Raw genomic sequence first — 18,757 nt, 5'->3', positions numbered from 1 at the left:
TTTCCTTCTCAAAGGAGCAAAAATGCAAAATAGATATGTGAGTAACATCGTACAAAAAAACACTTTCAATGTAAATCAAACTAATAGAACATCTGATTTTACAACTAGAATCACATAATTATCAGATAACTACACCTAAAATTCAAAATAAATGTAAATTATTGAAGATAATTACGTTGTTTACAATTGAGCATTCGTCCTTCTCAAGTCCATTTTTCTCTTCATATGATGCAACCGATAACACAGCCTACCATGCGAGATTAGTTCGGCTTAATTACAGATGCTCCATTTAACATATGCTTTTGGCTGAAACACAAAAGTTTTCATTTGGCTACGATCACTGGAAAATATCATAAAGAAAACTCTAAATCTTGATCGAGATTTTACAATATTGGAAAAATATACCTCAAATGAAGATAATTAACCCTCTAATACAATTTTCCTTGTCACTAACCGGAGCATCACCTTTCAAGAACAATCATGGCGCGGCCATTCGTCTAATTGTAGATTAACCATACAACCCTACAACGAAATTAAAATACCAAAATAAGTAACATATATAAGAGTATAGACAAAGTTAAGAAAGGATGGAAATTAAGATGGTAAAAGGGGAACGATTTTAGATGTGTAATTTCTAGTAGAGATAGAAACACATGCATGTTTAATTAAATTTAACTTTTATAAAAGACAGCGGATAATCAGACATAATAATCTATACAGCCAATAAATATTTAACACTCCCTTAAATAGAAAAGGGTGGAAGATCCATTTAAAGGGTCCCAAGTAAAATTTTGCAAGATAAACGACCTTTAGAAAATGTGAAGATATTTCATCTAAAAAAGAAAATGTGAAGATAGATACCCCACAACTTTCTGCCACCATGAATCCAATTAACACTATCTAATAGGTTGGGGATACATATACCCTTTTCTTTGAAGCTTTTTATACCTTCAATGCACTAAGAAACCATCAAAAATTTGTAGGTGAAGCACACAGACAGAGATGTTAATTGAAGTCCTTGAGTTCATGTACCTGGTTCAAACCATTCCCATCAATAATTTTCATAGTGTAGTATATAATAAGTTCGATAAATAAACAAGAAAGCGTAATATGCGAAAGAGAGTATTCCTTCCGTCCCAAATTAAATGATAATCTAAAAGATTTTATACAAATTAAAAAAATATTTACATAAATTTATTTTCAGACATATTTTCAATCATAGAGATTAAAATATTCTTATAATTATAATTATTTATATTGAAAAATCAATTGAATAAATCTTTGCAAGCCAAACAAAGAGCAGCAGCTAGTTGTTGACCAATTATACCCTCATATACCATCAATGTGTAGACATAGAAATTTTGACAATTAATAAAGTGTTGTCACGTGGATCCAAACCCTAAGTGTTTAGGATTAGACATATGTATATATACAAGGACTCGTGTATCATATGGTTTACTTGCCATATAAACATATATCCTATGATACATGTATATCCCATGGTGCAATTGCTATAAGATGGATACGCAACTTGTAATAGCTCATATACTCCATGGTGTATTGCCTATAAATATGTGATGGGTCATATAGTGCACTGCCTTCAAAGGCATGATGGATCATATACCCATGGTGTATTCAACATATGTTGGATACGATGCATCGTTGAATGGCTCGGCCCATCCCAAAGTGAAAAGCCCATCATGGCATAGATCTATATGATAATCGACCTAAGGGTATGGATAGCATAAGGTATTTGAGTTAGGATAGGATAAAGTCTATCAAGAACAGGTGGAGACGTGCATGAAGATGAAGACATAAGAGTTTAAAGCTTGGTCACTAAGTCAAAGAGATATACCACATCCTATAGGACACTACCTCCAAGACTATATATAAGGGGGTAGGGGGTCTAAAGCAAAAAAACACACAACATATTGCTTATACGCAAACACACACAAACATCCCTACACCCAAGCTCGTATGCACACATGCCTACTTGCTACACATCCTTCATCATCGTGCTCATACCACCTGAGCTTCGAAGGTGATCACACCTACACCATCGTGCTCACACCACCTGAGCTTCGAAGGTAAACACACACGTCATCGTTCTTACACCGATATTTGCGGAAGGGTCAACGTTAATCAAGAGATCACTATTAGGGCTTGTAATCTACATACCTTTTGTTAAGATTAATAAATATTTATTAGTTTCTTTACATTATTTGTTGTTCCAATTTATTTGCTAACCCTAGCGTTGCAGCATCTAATTTCGCATTCTACAAATTGGCGACCACGGAGGGAGCCGTATACTCTTCATCTTTCGTTGATCTTACTATTGCTAATATGGAAAAGATCTATGACCTAAGAGCCAACACAAGGTGTGACCCAATCCCGATCGTCCCTGGCTCTACTACCCGAATTGCTCGACCATCGACCATACCTAAACCCGTAAAGGGAGTCCTTTCCAAAAAGGCAACGACAAAATAAATTTATGATAGGTCTAATGCCTATGACCCAACGCCTACGACTGCTAATAAGCCAAAGGCTAAGGAGATCAGTACACGATCCATTTTTGCCCCTCCTACCTTTAGTGGTCATAAAAGGAGGTACATTTCTCATTCTAAGAAAGACACCCTCAATAACTTATCACTCTCTAAACACGCATTTGAGGGCGAACCTAACACCCATGCTTCTCAATTAAGGGAGGTTTTAACATCCCTCTGATTATTCAAGGAAGGATGTGTTGTCAAACAATAATCAAAGCATGCCCACGCTAGCCCTTGTTAGCCAAGGCCAAAGCTTGCCCACACCAACCCTTGGCCAAAGTCAAGGCATGCCTATGCTATCCTTTGTTGGCCAAAGTCAAAGCTTGTCATGTAATGATGAGGATGGACCTATCGATCTTGATCTGCTACCACTTAATGATATATCATACTTCTCTAACATAGAGTCCATACAAAGTGCACCACCACGAATGTATACAAGCCCCCACCTAGGAGGGTACGTCGTTGTTGATGTGATGATGGCAGAGACTAACACCATGGAGGAACAGATGGCTACCATAGTCGCCTTCATGAAAACCATTGAAGACAGGCTTATAAGCCTAGAGCTAAAGCAAAACACCGAAAATACAGAAACTACAAGTAACACCACAGCAGTGGGTGCCAATGTTACAAATGCCTCACCGGGAGTTGCAAGTAACACCACAATAGTGGGTATAAATGTTACTAACGCCCCTACACCACCGGTTCAAGCCGATCCTATGGTAGGAATCACCACTCTCAATGATAATGATGATATGCTGAGAAAATTGGTGGATCAAATCATCCAAGAACGAGAGGGTCTAGCTTCTGGGACATCGATGGGTTATGTCAAGTTGTACACGGCAAGGATAGAATCTCTTCCATTCCCTCCAAACTACCAACCTCCAAAATTCAATCAATTTGATGGAAAAGGTAGGCCAGATCAACATGTTATCCACTTTGTTGAGACATTAACAACGCAGGGACTTGGGGGGACACCCTCGTAAAGCAATTTGTATGCTCTCTCAAGAGTAGTACTTTCAACTGGTATATAAAGCTCAAGCCCGGATCGATTGATTCATGGGAACAAATGCAATCAGCCTTCCTTGCAAAATTTAATGACTTCAAGAGGTCTATCTCTAAAGTTGAGCTTGCATCCACCTTTCAAAGGGATAATGAATCCGTTCAATCCTATGTGCAGAGGTAGAAAATCTTGAGCTTGGATTGTGATGAACAAATCTCAGACACAAGAAGCAATTGAAATGTGTAAGAAGGGGATGGTATGGAACCTTAAATATCTTCTACAAGTGATAAAGCTCTAATCCTTCCAAGAGCTAATCAACAAGGCTCATGAAATTGAAACATCTAAAGTAGAGGAGAATACTAGAAGGAAAGCAAGGGAAAACCAATCCTAAATGACCAAAAGCTATTCGTCCAAACTTGAGATGAAGCAGTCAATGCCCATCACGATTATGCCTTATCATCGTGCAAAGGAGAAAACGTTGGCTGATCAAATGGACAGACCTCGACCCAATGATGAAGACACACCTCGACCCACCTTTGAGGAAAGACAACAAAAGGAATACCCATTTGCCGAGAGCGATGTGGAGTTCATGCTACGAGGATGCTTACAAGGAGGGGTTATTACAGTCCCAAAATCCAAATGACCAGATTAGGCGGGGAATGATAAAGATCCCAAATATTGTATGTATTATCGCCTCCTCGGGCACCCCACGAGCAAATGCTTCGTCCTAGAGGATAAGCTTGAGGAACTTGTCAACAATAGGGATTTTAGGATTGATGACAATGAGTCGGAATCGATTAATTGTGCAATGGTGAAGGACATGTCAGACATGAATGACACCATAATCCTTCAATTTAGTACACATGGGCCTATCAAAGTTAGGCCATCATCCATTCATTTGCCATTTATTGTACTTCCTAAACGAGGCAGAGATGGACACGTTCCCCTTGAAGAACCTCTTGATGAGAGCAAATGGTCGTTGGTCCCATAAACGGTAGGTTCCGCAAAAGGTACTACCCTGGAAGCAATCACAACCTCCCAAATTGACATCCCTGACCCAAAAGTTAGGGACATTACGAACTACGTAAATGACTTGATTCCTTTTACACGAAGGATACTTAGGCAGCTCAAACCAAAATTTGAGTTCAGTCATACCAATACCTCTCATCATAAATTCTATCTATCACACCCGCCATGGCTTCATGAAGGTCCAAAAAATTAATCTTCATAAAAACCATTAAGCATCACCTCTGACCCAAAAATCAGGGGGTATCATGAACTATGCAAAGGACTTGATTCTCCCCAAAAGGAGGTACGTAGGTAGCTCAAACTCAAATTTGAGTTCAATCACTCCATACCCATACGATAATGGTGCTATATGTACAATATTATTAATATCATATTCAATTACATATTGCCACCATGCATATATTGGCAAAAGTTGTATATATATATGCATATATACATAATTTAAAATGCATAAAAACTAACTTCAAACCAACAGAAGACCATAAATAAAAATAATGATTGGCTAAGCTACAATATACATGTCTATAAGAAGGGTACCATATTTGCAAAGGATTATTACATATCCCATTTGCAAATCCAAAAATTGGTATAAACCTCCACATCTCGTATCCCCACATGTGTTGTACTCCCCTATGTCATACCCCCATGTGTTGATCATAAAACTCTCCATGATAAGATATCGATCAAGTACCATTATATGTCGAAACCTCCATATGTCAAACCCTCATTTGTTAAACCCCTTATGTGTTGAACCTTCCACTATGTCGTACTCTCTATGGGTCTTACCCTACATGTATTATGCCTACATGAATTGATCACATAAAAGGCCAAAGTATACCATGGGTTGACCATACAAAAGGTCAAAGTATATCATGGGTCGATGTATAAAAAAAGTCAAAGCATCCTAAGGATGGACATATAGAAGTCAAGGCATACTAAGGGTCGACATATAAAAAGTCGAAGCATACTATGATCGATATATAGAAGTCAAAGCTTATTATGGGTCGATTTAAAAAAAAGCCAAAGTATAATATGGGTCGAATGATCGATGGTATATATACACACTATGCCATGGACCGATCGATCAAGAGGACCGATGGTACATACACTACACCAATGATCGATGGTTCGAAGCATGCCATCGACGATGATACACAATATGCTATCTCCGATCATATGTGCCAAAGACAAATCGATATGAAGGATCGATGGGTTGAAAGGGTGATGGCATATAAAATATGCTATCGACCGTACATATGTGCCAATGATCGATCGATAAAAGGGTCAATGGGTTGAAATGGCGGTGGCATATAAAATATGCTATTGACCGACCATTTATGTGTCAATGATCGATCGATAAAAAGGTCGATGGGTTGAAAAGGTAGTAGCATATAAAATATGCCATCGACTGATCACATATTAACGGCGTGACATGGGTTCCAAAGAAGCAATGGTACATACACTATGTCAAGGATCGATCGGTCAAAGGGATCGACGGTATATAAAAACAAACTATCGATCGACCATATGTATGCCATGGGTCACAAATGATCGATCGATCATATATATATGCCATGAGTCACAAATGACCGGTCGGTCATATATATGCCATGGGTCACAAATGACCGATCGATCGATCATATATATTCCATGGATCACAAAGGACCGATCAATTAAAAGGGATCGATGGTATATAATAAAAAAAAATTGTCATCGATCGATCATATATATATCATGGGTCATAAAGGACCGATCGATCAAAAGGGTCGATGGTGTGTAAAAACATGCTATCGATCGATCATATATATATGTCATGGGTCACAAAGGACCGATCGATAAAAAAGATCGATGGTATATACACATTATAACAAGGATTTGATCGATTAAAGGACCGATGGGTCAAAACATGTCATCAACCGATCATATATATATGTGAAAGGGTTGGATTGACTATATAAAAGCAAAACTATGCTATAGATCGACCACTCATAAATCAATGCACGATGGATCGATCATATAAAAAGCCAAAACTATAGTATCGACCGGTCGACCATATAAAAAGGATAAAAATTCGAAACCCCTAAAGGATAGTCACGGTATCTTCGATCGAAGAGAAGACATATAAAGTGTCTAAAGCCCTAAGGGTTGCCATGATAAAAATTCGGTCCCTATGGGTTGTCACATAAAGTGTCCACAATGGTTAAAATTAGATCCCTATAGGTTGGCACATAAAGTGTTCAAATCCCAAGGGATGTTTGGTAAATGCTTAGTGTCCCAAGGAATGCATGCTAAATTCTTTGTGTCTTAAGGGACGACATGAAAAATTCTTAGTCCCAAGGGATGCAAGCTAAATTCTTAGTGTCCCAATGATGCATGCTAAATTATTTATGTCTCAAGGGACGACATGAAAAATTCTCAGTCCCAAGGGATGCATCCTAAAATCTTAGCGTCCCAAGGATGCATCCTAAAATCTTAGCGTCCCAAGGGATGCATCCTAAAATCTTAAAGTCTCAAGGGATGCATCCTAAAATCTTAACGTTCTAAGGGATGCATCTTAAAAACTTAAAGTCCCAAAGGATGCATGCTAAAATCTTAGCATGCGAAGGGACGCATCCTAAAACTAAACGTCCCAAGGGATGCATCCTAAAATCTTAACGTTATAAGGGATGCATCCTAAAAAATTAAAGTCCCAAGGGAAGAATCCTAAAATCTTAACGTCCTAAGAGATGCATGATAAATTAGCAACCCTCGAGAGACGACATATAAAATATCCATGAATCTCAAGGAACGGGATATGAATTTGATAAAACCCCCAAGAGACACCATGTGAGGAAAAAACATATAACCCTAAAAAATTGGCATAGGTAAAGAAAAAAGGTCGAAACCTCAAGGATTGAAATATGTAATTATATATATATATATATTCAAAGCCCTCGAAGGTTGGCATTCAAATATCTAACCCAAAATGGATCGATCAATAAATAAATATATACATATATATTTGATCAAATATAATTATACACACAAAAAAACAATGGATCACTCGTTAAAATAGATATCTCCATACTCCGCGGTAAGAGTTAAAACTACATGGACGATATAATAATATAAAAGCGTCAACACCCTCCTAACATTGAGATAGTGAAATTGCTAAATAGAGACTCATGTTCATATCCTATCAAGGATTTAGGCAAAATAAATTCCTCCTAAGCATTGAGAATTAAAACTGTTGTAACCTTTTATGCCTAATAACATAAATCATACGTACATAAAAAAAATAGAGCAAAATAAATAAGGTAGATTATATATATATATCAACCTTTGCTACAAACACAATGGTCAAGTTATTCACCGAGAAGCTATGCTCATTCTGATGGAAAAAAAAAACACCACGAAGGTCTCTCAAAGCTTCTTCATGGAAATCCTAACAAGTCAAATTGAAATTCCATCTAAGGTTCCGAAGAAATAAACAAGTTTCGAGACTTCGCCGCTACGGCACATCATCGACTTATGCCCGCGACAAAATCTCGGAAGGGGGCATTTGTAGACATATAAATTTTGACAACTAATAAAACGTTTCCACGTGGATCCAAACCCTAAGTGTTTAGGATTAGACATATGTATATGCACAAGGGCTCGTATACCATATGGTTTACTTGCCATATATACATATATCCTATGATACATGTATATCCCATGGTGCAATTGCTATAGGATGGGTACACAACTTATAATAGCTCATATACCCCATGGTGCATTGTCTATAAATGTATAATGGGTCATATACCTCATGGTGCACTGCCTATAAAGGCATGATGGATCATATACTCATGGTGTGTTCAACATATGTTGGATACGATGCATTGTTGAATGGCTCGGCCCATCCCAAAGTGAAAAGCCCATCATGGCATAGGTCTATATGATAACCGACCTAATGGTATGGATAGCATAAGGTACTTGAGTTAGGATAAGATAGAGTCTATCAAGAACAGGTGGAGACGTGCATGAAGATGAAGACATAAGAGTTTAAAGCTTGGCCACTAAGTCAAAGGAATATACCACATCCTATAGGACACTACCTCCAAGACTATATATAGGGGGTAGGGGGTCTGAAGCAAAAAAACACACAACATATTGCTCATACGCAAACACCCACAAACACCTTTATACCCAAGCTCGTACGCACACACGCCTACTTGCTACACATCCTTCATCATCGTGTTCATACCACCTGAGCTTCGAAGGTGATCACTATTAGGACTTGTAATCAACATACTTTTTGTTGAGAATAATAAATATTTATTAGTTTCTTTATATTATTTGTTGTTTCGATTTATTTGCTAACCCTAACATTACGACATCTAATTTCGCATTCTACAGTATGTATTTAAATATTTACTCCATACGTGCATGAATAATCGACACAAGTGATTAACTCTTTACGTCCATGACCAAAAAATCCTATGGGTTTTCAAGAGGCTGACAGTATTAACTAACTATCATCTTTCGAGTTAACACCTATTTGCCTATGGTTTGAGAATGCGTTATAAGTGGAAATTTGTTAGGGGAGAAAAATCTTGAGGGTAATTATATCTATCTGTTCAGAGATGTTTTGATAGGAATTTTTTAACAGATCATCATTTAAATATGCGTATTTTTAATTGATATGTATACATTTTTTATAAATTGACCATTCATTAGAAAAGGAGAATTTTAACCTTACACACGTGATAACTAAATATGATATATATGTCTAAAGTTCCCACGAATAATTTTTCATTATCTCTAACTATTTACAACAGTACTTCCCTTTAAAAGTAGTTGGGAAGCACTTTATGTTTATATCACCAAGAAAGGAAAAATAATTGAAGCAACAAAACCGACAGGACAATATTAATCCTATTACAAATAAAGTACTTGCTTACAAACTGGAAATGGAGGGATAAATAAAACAGAACTCTTAAAAATTTGTTATTATAATAGACGATTAGTTAAATGAATCATTTTCTCTACTTTCCAATTCATTAAGACGGTTAATATGGGAAACAAAGGAGACAAAACAAATGCAATGTTCCGCAACTAGCTAGAAGACGATTATTGTATTGCGAAATATTCTTAGCATCGTTCTTCATTTCGACTAGAAGGATGGATATAAGTTTATGACTAGTCTTGAATTTAAAATTTAGGCCCCTCCTCGTAAGTCAAGTTTAAGTGATCGATTATTATCATGAAAACTTTTACAACAAGCACAGAAAGTACATGTATAGTTAATAAGAAGTACTACCTACCGTATTTTGGGATGGAGGGAGTATATTATAAGGGAGTATATTATAAATTCTTTTACGGACTTGGAAAACGACCATATCAATACAATACCTTTTGAGTGTGATAATCTTTGATCAAATCTATCCATGATCGTACAAAGGGTCCTACAAACCAAAAGTTACCAACCAGGTCCCAGCACACATCTATTTGCAGACTAGCTAGTATAAACAAAACTAAAGGCCGCCCCTTTTAGCCTAGCCAATCCTGAATTCACTTTTTATCATGGGCAACTCACAAAATCTATATATATAGGAAATCAATCCTTTTATATATGAAGACATATAGAAATATGGTATTGAAGGTACGGTCTTTCTAGAGCTAGACTAATAATACCAACTTTTCTTAACTTATCACCACAATCAATTACCATCAATTTGACTATTTTATAATTAAACCCGAGATTCGCTACCAATCCGATAATGAATCTTACTTCCCATTGCTAGCCACAAAGAAGCTAATTAATTAGACTAAAATTAGATTAAGATCAGATTACTTGGACAAATATGGAGGTTCAGATAACAATACATGCGAAATCTAATCCAATCATCTAGCTTTTGATGGGGAGGGCGCCAACTGTTAACTGTACTGAATATAGGACAAACAATATTATAGGTAGATGAGATTAAATTGAAAAGTACGTTCTACATATGTACTATACTTAGTGATGATTACCCTTTTCCTAGAATATCTTTTCATTGGTGCTCTTCCAGGAAAACATAGATGTAACAGGCTGAGATTACCATGTGAATTGTATAGAGTACCCTCAAAGTGACAGTGAAATGAAAATATCAGTTAGTGAGTGCAAGCTTTTGGTGAGCAAGAAAATGAAATTTTGAATCTTGATTGAGCATGGCAACTTAACAATACCATATACCAACTGAAGGTCAAATGTTACTGCAAATAAAAAGAAAGTAAAAAAACATTCTCATTATTTATCCTGGGTAAAACTTATTCTGTCCGTCTCCTAATACATGTTCTTTTAGCTTTTTTACATACATTCAAAATGAGATGTATATTTACTCAATATTAATGAATATCTACATTTTTTTTTTGAATGTATTTAAAAAAACTAAAAAAGCAAATATTAGCTGACGGAGAGAGTATAAGCGAAAGCGAGCATAATTCATAAATTTATACACCATGGAAAATAGCACAAGTGTCAGATTAATACTGCTAATTTTTATCGCACCAAAGTATCATAATTAAGTTCATTTAAGTATATATGATTAGAGGTGCTTAAGGACAGACCCTACATCTGGGTGTGCTGAATAAGGTTTACTCAACCATATTGAACTTAGGTTGAGTCTGACTCAAAAAATGTTTGGAACTTATGCCAGTTTAATTAGTACCTCAAAACAAAACTAGACTAATAACATTAAAATAGGCTATCATGTCAACCAAAAAGCTCACTTAAATAATATCAAGAAACAGTGAAACACAACTACAAATTAAACTCCCTTGGAGTTTCCTTCGAGGTGGTTCATGGTTGGTGGGTTCCATGGAGCAACTTGGAGACATGGCTCATGAAAATCAATCGCCACGTTTTACTTGATCACTTTCTGTGCTGCGAAAAAGTGGGAAGGCCCCATTGGAAAGCTTAAGTTGAAGCTACAGGAACCTCCTCAGTGGGGGAAGCATACTGCATATATATAAAAAATATATATATATATATATATATTTACAAAGATTAGCCTCAATATAGGCAGCTAAAACTAAAACCCTCCGAATATTCTCAACTATGATTATATATATATATATATATATATATACTCAATGTAACAATAATAGTAGTACAAGTAGTGACATTACTTTAATACTCAAAAGGTAAATTGACCTCTATATGTCTTTACCTATATATATAATTTCCATGTGCGGCCTCCTCCAAGAAATTCTATCTATCTATAAGTCCAAAAATCTCTCTCAAAAAATGTCTACTGCTATTCCCACATCAACTGAAACACTTGTAGATATTCTTGGACACTTCTATTCAAGAAAATTGTTAACTAATTACCAATCTCCAACAACAACAACAATATCCCCTCCAAGTAGTACTCATGATTCATCAGAATACAATCCAGGTGACAACACCTTTGATGCAAATGTCGTTATGGTCCTCTCTGTTCTCCTCTGTGCACTAATTTTCTCCCTTGGATTGAATTCTATCATAAGATGTGCACTTGGGTGCTCAAGATTTATATCCTCGTCAGATTCAAATAGCAACAACAGCAACAACAACAACAACTCGGTTCGCTTAGCAAATACTGGTGTCCAGAAAAAAGCCTTGAAAACATTTCCGATAGTAAACTATTCACCTGAGCTTCCAGGATTGGACACAGAGTGTGTCATATGTCTGTCGGAGTTCTCACTCGGTGAACGAGTACGGCTCCTTCCAAAATGTCACCATGGATTCCATATACGATGTATAGATAAGTGGCTGAGCACACACTCCTCTTGTCCTACGTGTAGGCACTGCCTAATTGAGACCTGTTATAAGATTGTGGGAAGCTCATCATCAGAAGTAACTCCTCCACCAACTGTACAAGAAACCATTGTAAATATTATAGCACCACTAGAACCAGAAGGTTTAATTCGTGTTTATAGGAGTTAGTACTGTTTACATAATAGTCAAGAATTTGTATATATAGTTGGGAATTATGATTAATTTATAAACATCAAGTTTGAAATTTTATTTTATATAATTTGACTGCTCCAGAATAGATGCTTAGTTAGTAGGATTCAGTATTCACCAGAAGTTGAGCTGACTAATCGAAGAAAGATGTATCTAGTCAAAGACTCATAATGGCCAACTCAAATTGGACAAACCACTATAAGAAATTAATTAAGTATAGTTTAATGAGAAAAACAATAAGATTAGTCAACTAAAAAAATAAGTGTTCATTTAGTGCAAGTACCATAGAACCAGAGCAATGCTTTTTAATTTCAAATGAATTTGGACATTATAATACTCGATTATTATGAGCACTAATAATACTACTACAGTTAAACACGATATTGTTTCATATGATGTTATTAAAAGAAAGAAAGAAATCAAATCAAATCAAATTAAAGTGTTGTCTCTATTTCTCCACCACCCAGCTTTGACAAAAACCACAGAAATTCACACTTAACTACACAAGATCACCACCATTGCCAGAAGAATTGAAACTAGTTACAAAGGCAGTGTAAAAGAAATACTAATAAAACACTTTCTGTGAAGCCAAATAAATAAACGTCTGTTAAAACAGTCAAGTGCTCTCTCAACTGGGAAAAAAAAAAGCAATGAAATTTGAGTTGCAAGGAACAAAATTATGTCCATCCAGTGCATATAATAAAAGCAGTTGTTGGAAGCTGAGAGTGAAACCACTTGGTGCATCCAAATAAAATGAAATTGTACTAAAAGGGAAAATTTGTATGGGAGCAGTCAGTCGTGAAATTAAGTCTCATACAATGTGCTAAGTAACAGCACTAACACACCAGCCAAAATCTGATTAATTGCAATAATGCAAACAAGAGTTGAGCGCACTGAAGTTCAACAGATAAAAGAAGTTGACAAAAATAAATAAATAAATGCAATTAGTTTTAAAGAAAATCAAATTGTTATCAGGTCAAACTAAAGATTTCGTCCTTGATCTTGGAGTTTCTTTTTGGTTGTTATTACACCTTAGTTGATTCTTAAGCTATGCCTTAATTATATTGCCACCATGTCCCAAGAGACTGCAGACCGAAAACTGGGGAAACAAATCCTCAAAAATTGACACGAGAATAACTACTACTGTGTCCATGAGAAGGTCCTCTATATTTCTGCACCAATGATCCATAAATTCTCTGCAAAGTATAAATAAGTCCTAGTAAATAAGATGGTTATCATAATAAGTTTCATATAATAATGCTAATTGTAGAAAAAAGTACCTGGGTTTTCTGTGGTACGGTAGCCCATAACTCTAAGTTTGGAATAATCTAGAACAAGAAGAAGAAGAAAGCGAGACAAGAGCCGATTAGATAGTCAAAACACCAAATTTGTAAAAGACTTTACTGTATTCCAAATCATCTTGCACGGATAAAATCAGGTGAAACACAGACATAATTTCACAAACTAAAGTTTCCCATAGAAAAATAAGTAAGAATAAATGATATGGGTTCAGATGATAACATACATCTATACCACGAATTCCAAGGACAAAAAAACCGGTAAACAGTTCCAATCAGCAAATAGCCTCCAAAGCCGCATAAAATGCTGAAACACACAGTGTAATTATAAGTGAGCTGCGGATCTTTAAAACTCATACACCAACACAGTGCAATAAGTAAGTCATTGGTAACTAAATACAACAACAATATATCGCAATCCATACATGGTTATGAAGGTACCAAACCATCCCCATACTCTGCCATGAACTGATATGATTGTGGCACAACCAGAAGGATGCCATAGCTCTGTAGCCTGTAAGAAAAATAGCTAGGTGATCAGATCATCAGATAAAATAATTGCATGCTACACATTAGAAATGCGCACTCATAACCAATGAAATAGCATTTTAAATCCCTCCTTTTTCTCCTCCAAATTTTGAGCAAGTTAATGGCATTTTGAGCCAAGACTCGAAACCCAGAACTTTATATATAAAGGAAAACTAGGTAATTAACAAGATCCAAGTGTCATGCTATAGGAGAAAAAAATAAATTAAGGTATTATGAGTAACAGAAACACTGACATAATCACATTTTCCCAGTTGCTCCAATGTTTGTGGTGCCTGTTCATACAGTTATAAATGAAGATCAAATGTATTTCTCTTTACTTAAAGAAGTCATGAACCAAACAAGGATCAGGAACTTTCCAAAGAAAAACTTACCCGAACTCCATTTGAATCACACAGGACAGACACAGAGATGGAACAGTTAAGCTTTGGGCTATTATTTGACATCTTAATAGTGACGCCTTTGTGAGGATTTTTTTTATCTGCAATGTTCATCGAGAAAAAACATTAATAGTCTTAAATTAGCGCGTGAAGAATGTAGAACCTGCTATCATCTTCAGTGATGCCATCAACAAGAGGTAAACACTATAGTCTATACTATATGGTCTCAACCTAATTCATATAATTGCTCTACAAGTAGTACCATGTGTTCTACAAATACGAAGGTTGGTCCAAAACATACTAAATATGAACTTACCAAGGACGTTAACATCTGTGTACGAAAGATACCCTAGAGTAGTGCAGACCGGGTAACCTGAAAATAACACAACCAATTAAAAGCATAATTCATCACCTAAAGAAGCATTATGTGCCTGATCCATTCCCTTCAATGCAGACATAAAGAAAGCACGCCAGTAAGCGATCTCAACGCCTTTACCAATTTGATTATCACATGTTGAAACTACAATGAAAAATCTATTTAATTACCCACCTCCAACATTCTTAGCCACGAGTGCACTACATTCCATCCCACAATGTAATGGACCTCCACAATCCTTTAAGAACAATCAACACAATGATTTACGTTAAATGAATACATGGTTTCTTCTTTTGCTTATAAGCAGCTCATAACAGAATGCAGCCTCAAATAATTTGAAACACTCACCGAGCAACCCACACATTCAGGGGGGTCATGATTAAAAATCATTCCATCACAAAGCTGCCAAAAAATGTCAAAGAGCAGCATTCAATATCTAGCCAAGTTAAACACTATAATAAGGTACTGTAAAGAAATGCAGATCAAACATGCTTGAACATCTCCCCGCCAATCTTCTTTCAAATCAACGAAATGCCCTAAATTCTGAAATCTACAAACCAGCTTATTGCTTAAGCCACTTGTGAGTGAGTCTGGTGTGTTAATGTCTGTTTTTGTTCACTTAGAAGTTACAACAATAGTGGTTAAGCAGAAAAGCATAAGTACTAATAGATTTCAACTGGGAAAAAAAAAATCAAAATTTAGTAAACAAAGAAGTAACCTGGTGAGCCAACCTGAAACCAAAGCACAGTCTCATTCACTGCCACCTTATAAAACCTGCAGTTGAAAAAGCACCATCAGAGATATTTGTAAACTGAATGATGATTTTAACTGAAAATCCAACTAATTATAGTGTAACATCTAGAGCAATGGTTGACAGCATTCTTGTAAGCTGCACATTTGATTTCAGTTAATGAAGCTCAATGGGTTCATTAACATTGAAAATCTGAAACTGCAATACAGAACAATCGAGAAGGAAGGGAGACTCCCCTCCCAATATGTTAACACCAATGAAATGCTTAAATAACAGTAATTCCTATTTGATCGATTCATACAAAGTTGCAGGATCAAAAGAAACAGGACAAGTCAACCTAGCGTTAATCTCAAGCTTGCGGTTGTCAACTAAATGAAATTTTTCTCTTCTAGCTGCTGTAAAGAGCTACATAGATAGATTAACTTAAAAGTACCAAGCCAAGCAAAATCTAACAAGAGTAAGCACAAAATCTCCACTAAACTAAAAATTTTAATGAACAAAATGAACATTTCAAGATATCAATACAAACAAAGTCAGAAGACTCAAAATATCCGAAATGGAGAAAGATAAATGCCAGAGAGAGTACCCGTCTTCGCTGAGGATGCCATGAGGGAACTTGGGGAGGGGAGAAGCCAAGCTGAAATTGTAGAGCTTGTTGCGTTCAATGAAGCTGAGTTGGCAGACGGCAGAAATCGAGTTAACTCGGAGCAAAAACGTAGTTATAAAGAGATGAATCGCATGCACAGGCCTCAATTTCAAGGACGAATCGCCAATTCCTCCGCCTGTAATTGACATTGCTCGCTCAATTTTTTGGTCATAAACTGAGCTTCATGATTTAATTGTTCGGATTTTAATTAAAAAAAAAAATGAAACGTGAATGGAAGGACGGATCTTAACGGACTGGAGCAAAACTTGTGTAATTGAACCTAACGGAGCAAACTGTGCTTTAACGGAGTGCAATCCCTAATTTCAAATGCAATTACCAGCGACTTCAATCTTCATCTTCTCCTCTTCGATTCACAGTGACCTTCGGCGTCGCTGTTTGTGGTCGAAAGTGGAAAATGAGATGGTCAGGAAGCTTGGTGGTTCATCGGCGGAGGGAGGTGACGGGCTGAGCAACAAGAGAGCGGCGGAGCTTGGTGATGGTGGTTCAATTTGATGGCAGAGAGAGAGAAGGTCGGTGAAGGTGGAAGAGGGATGTAGATCAGAAGTGGTGGAGGCCTGCGAGCCGAGGAGCGTCGATCTGTGGTGGTGGCGCGCGACGAGACTTCGGCGACGGGAGGAGAGGAGATGGCAGAGATGACTCGACGACTGGCCGAGAGGGGACGGGATCTGGTGTGGTGTTGAGGTGGCACAGATCGGGAATATACGAGAGAGGTGGCGGAGGTTGTGGTTGACGAGCCTGGTGGTGGCGGATGATCTGGTGGAGGCCTTCGCCGGCACGTTTTTTTAATATTGGGATTTGACTTTTGAGTTGATTTAATGTTGATTGGAAATAATAATTCTATTCTGGAATAATTATAATTCCACTGTTGATTGGAAATAGTAAGAACTAGTGTTGGGGTTCGGATACACGGATGATATAAATTTCATGTTAACATACTATTATATTATTTTTTTTATTTAAATATATAACATTTTTATTTTTTTAATTTAATTATAAAATTAATATATTTAATCATTATTATTATTTAAATATATTAAATTTGTAATGAATTTAAAAATGGTAAGTGTCGATTATTTATATACCTAGAAGGTATAATAGAAGGTATAATATAAATTATTGAAATTTAATGGAAAAATTATTGATATAATAAAATAAAATATATAAATTTTGATAGTAAAGAATTGATTTTTTCCTCCAATAAATATTAAATTATTTGAATATTTATAGTTTTGAACTTTAAATTTAATATCATAATAATATACGATATCTCCTTCATATTAATTACAAAAAAAATCTTTTTATTTATTAAGATGTCATAATTAATCAATTTAGTTAAATCTTTACGTTCCTAAATTTCAAATCAAAATCACCAGCCACCGCGCTCCACCATCACTCGTTATCATTATTTATCACCGTCACTTGCCACCAATTACACCACAACCAATCACCACCATCTATCCGTCATCATCTTGACTATCAATAGCCACCAACACTACCATCCTAATTATGTCATCACCACGGATCCCCATCACTAATATCGCCGCTCACATCACCACCACAGGCCATTATCGTTATAAAAGATATTTTATAATCAAAAGATATTTTTTTTAATTTTAATTAAATTTTTTAAAATTAATTATGTATATTATGATAAAAAAGAGAACATGTTTAATTAGTTGATGAAAATTCCTCTCACATGTAGGTTTTTTTTTGCCTATGCAAAAAGTATGGGGGAGTCGGTAAATTCACGCCAATTTTTAGCCTATTCACGCTAGTTTCAAATTGTTTATTTATGAGGACAGTTTTATCCTTTCAATTTTTCATTATGTTATTAACCTGTCCTTAATTTCAATCTATAATTTAAAATAATCTTCACAATAAATACCCAGCCGCTCATTACCATCAACCCCCTTGCCATTGTCAGACAATCACCTTGTTGCCGCCGCTGCATCAGACGAATGTAAAGCCAACGGCTGCTGCAAAATGCCCAAAATTTGAGTAGAAAATATGAAAATACCCGGATTCCTTAAATTTTAATATCAAAACTAAAGCTCTTTCAATCATGCTATTCATGGAAAATCCAAACTTTCATGAGCACACAAAATTCATAGAGCACATAAATAATTAAGGTTGATGAAAAAATCATGTTAACCCAATAAAATTAAAATCAGACCGAATTCAAGATCAAATTTTTATGGGTCAACTTCACT

General features: G+C 36.0%; 1 protein-coding gene and 1 pseudogene across 1 annotated transcript; one reads left to right on the top strand and one right to left on the bottom strand.

Annotated features, from left to right (window-relative positions):
- Nucleotides 1-11,827: 11,827 nt before the first annotated feature.
- LOC139883692 (RING-H2 finger protein ATL78) lies at nt 11,828-12,508 on the top strand. The gene has a single exon (XM_071867833.1). It carries the CDS (start codon nt 11,828-11,830, stop codon nt 12,506-12,508), a length of 681 nt encoding a protein of 226 aa, XP_071723934.1.
- Nucleotides 12,509-13,333: 825 nt separating this feature from the next.
- On the bottom strand, nt 13,334-16,675 carry LOC139883689 (uncharacterized; annotated as a pseudogene).
- Nucleotides 16,676-18,757: the final 2,082 nt, after the last annotated feature.

This window comes from Rutidosis leptorrhynchoides, unplaced genomic scaffold (assembly GCF_046630445.1).
Source record: "Rutidosis leptorrhynchoides isolate AG116_Rl617_1_P2 unplaced genomic scaffold, CSIRO_AGI_Rlap_v1 contig436, whole genome shotgun sequence".
NCBI lineage: Eukaryota > Viridiplantae > Streptophyta > Magnoliopsida > Asterales > Asteraceae > Rutidosis > Rutidosis leptorrhynchoides.
Note: the sequence above shows the minus strand (reverse complement) of the source record. Positions and strands in the feature narration are given on the sequence as shown.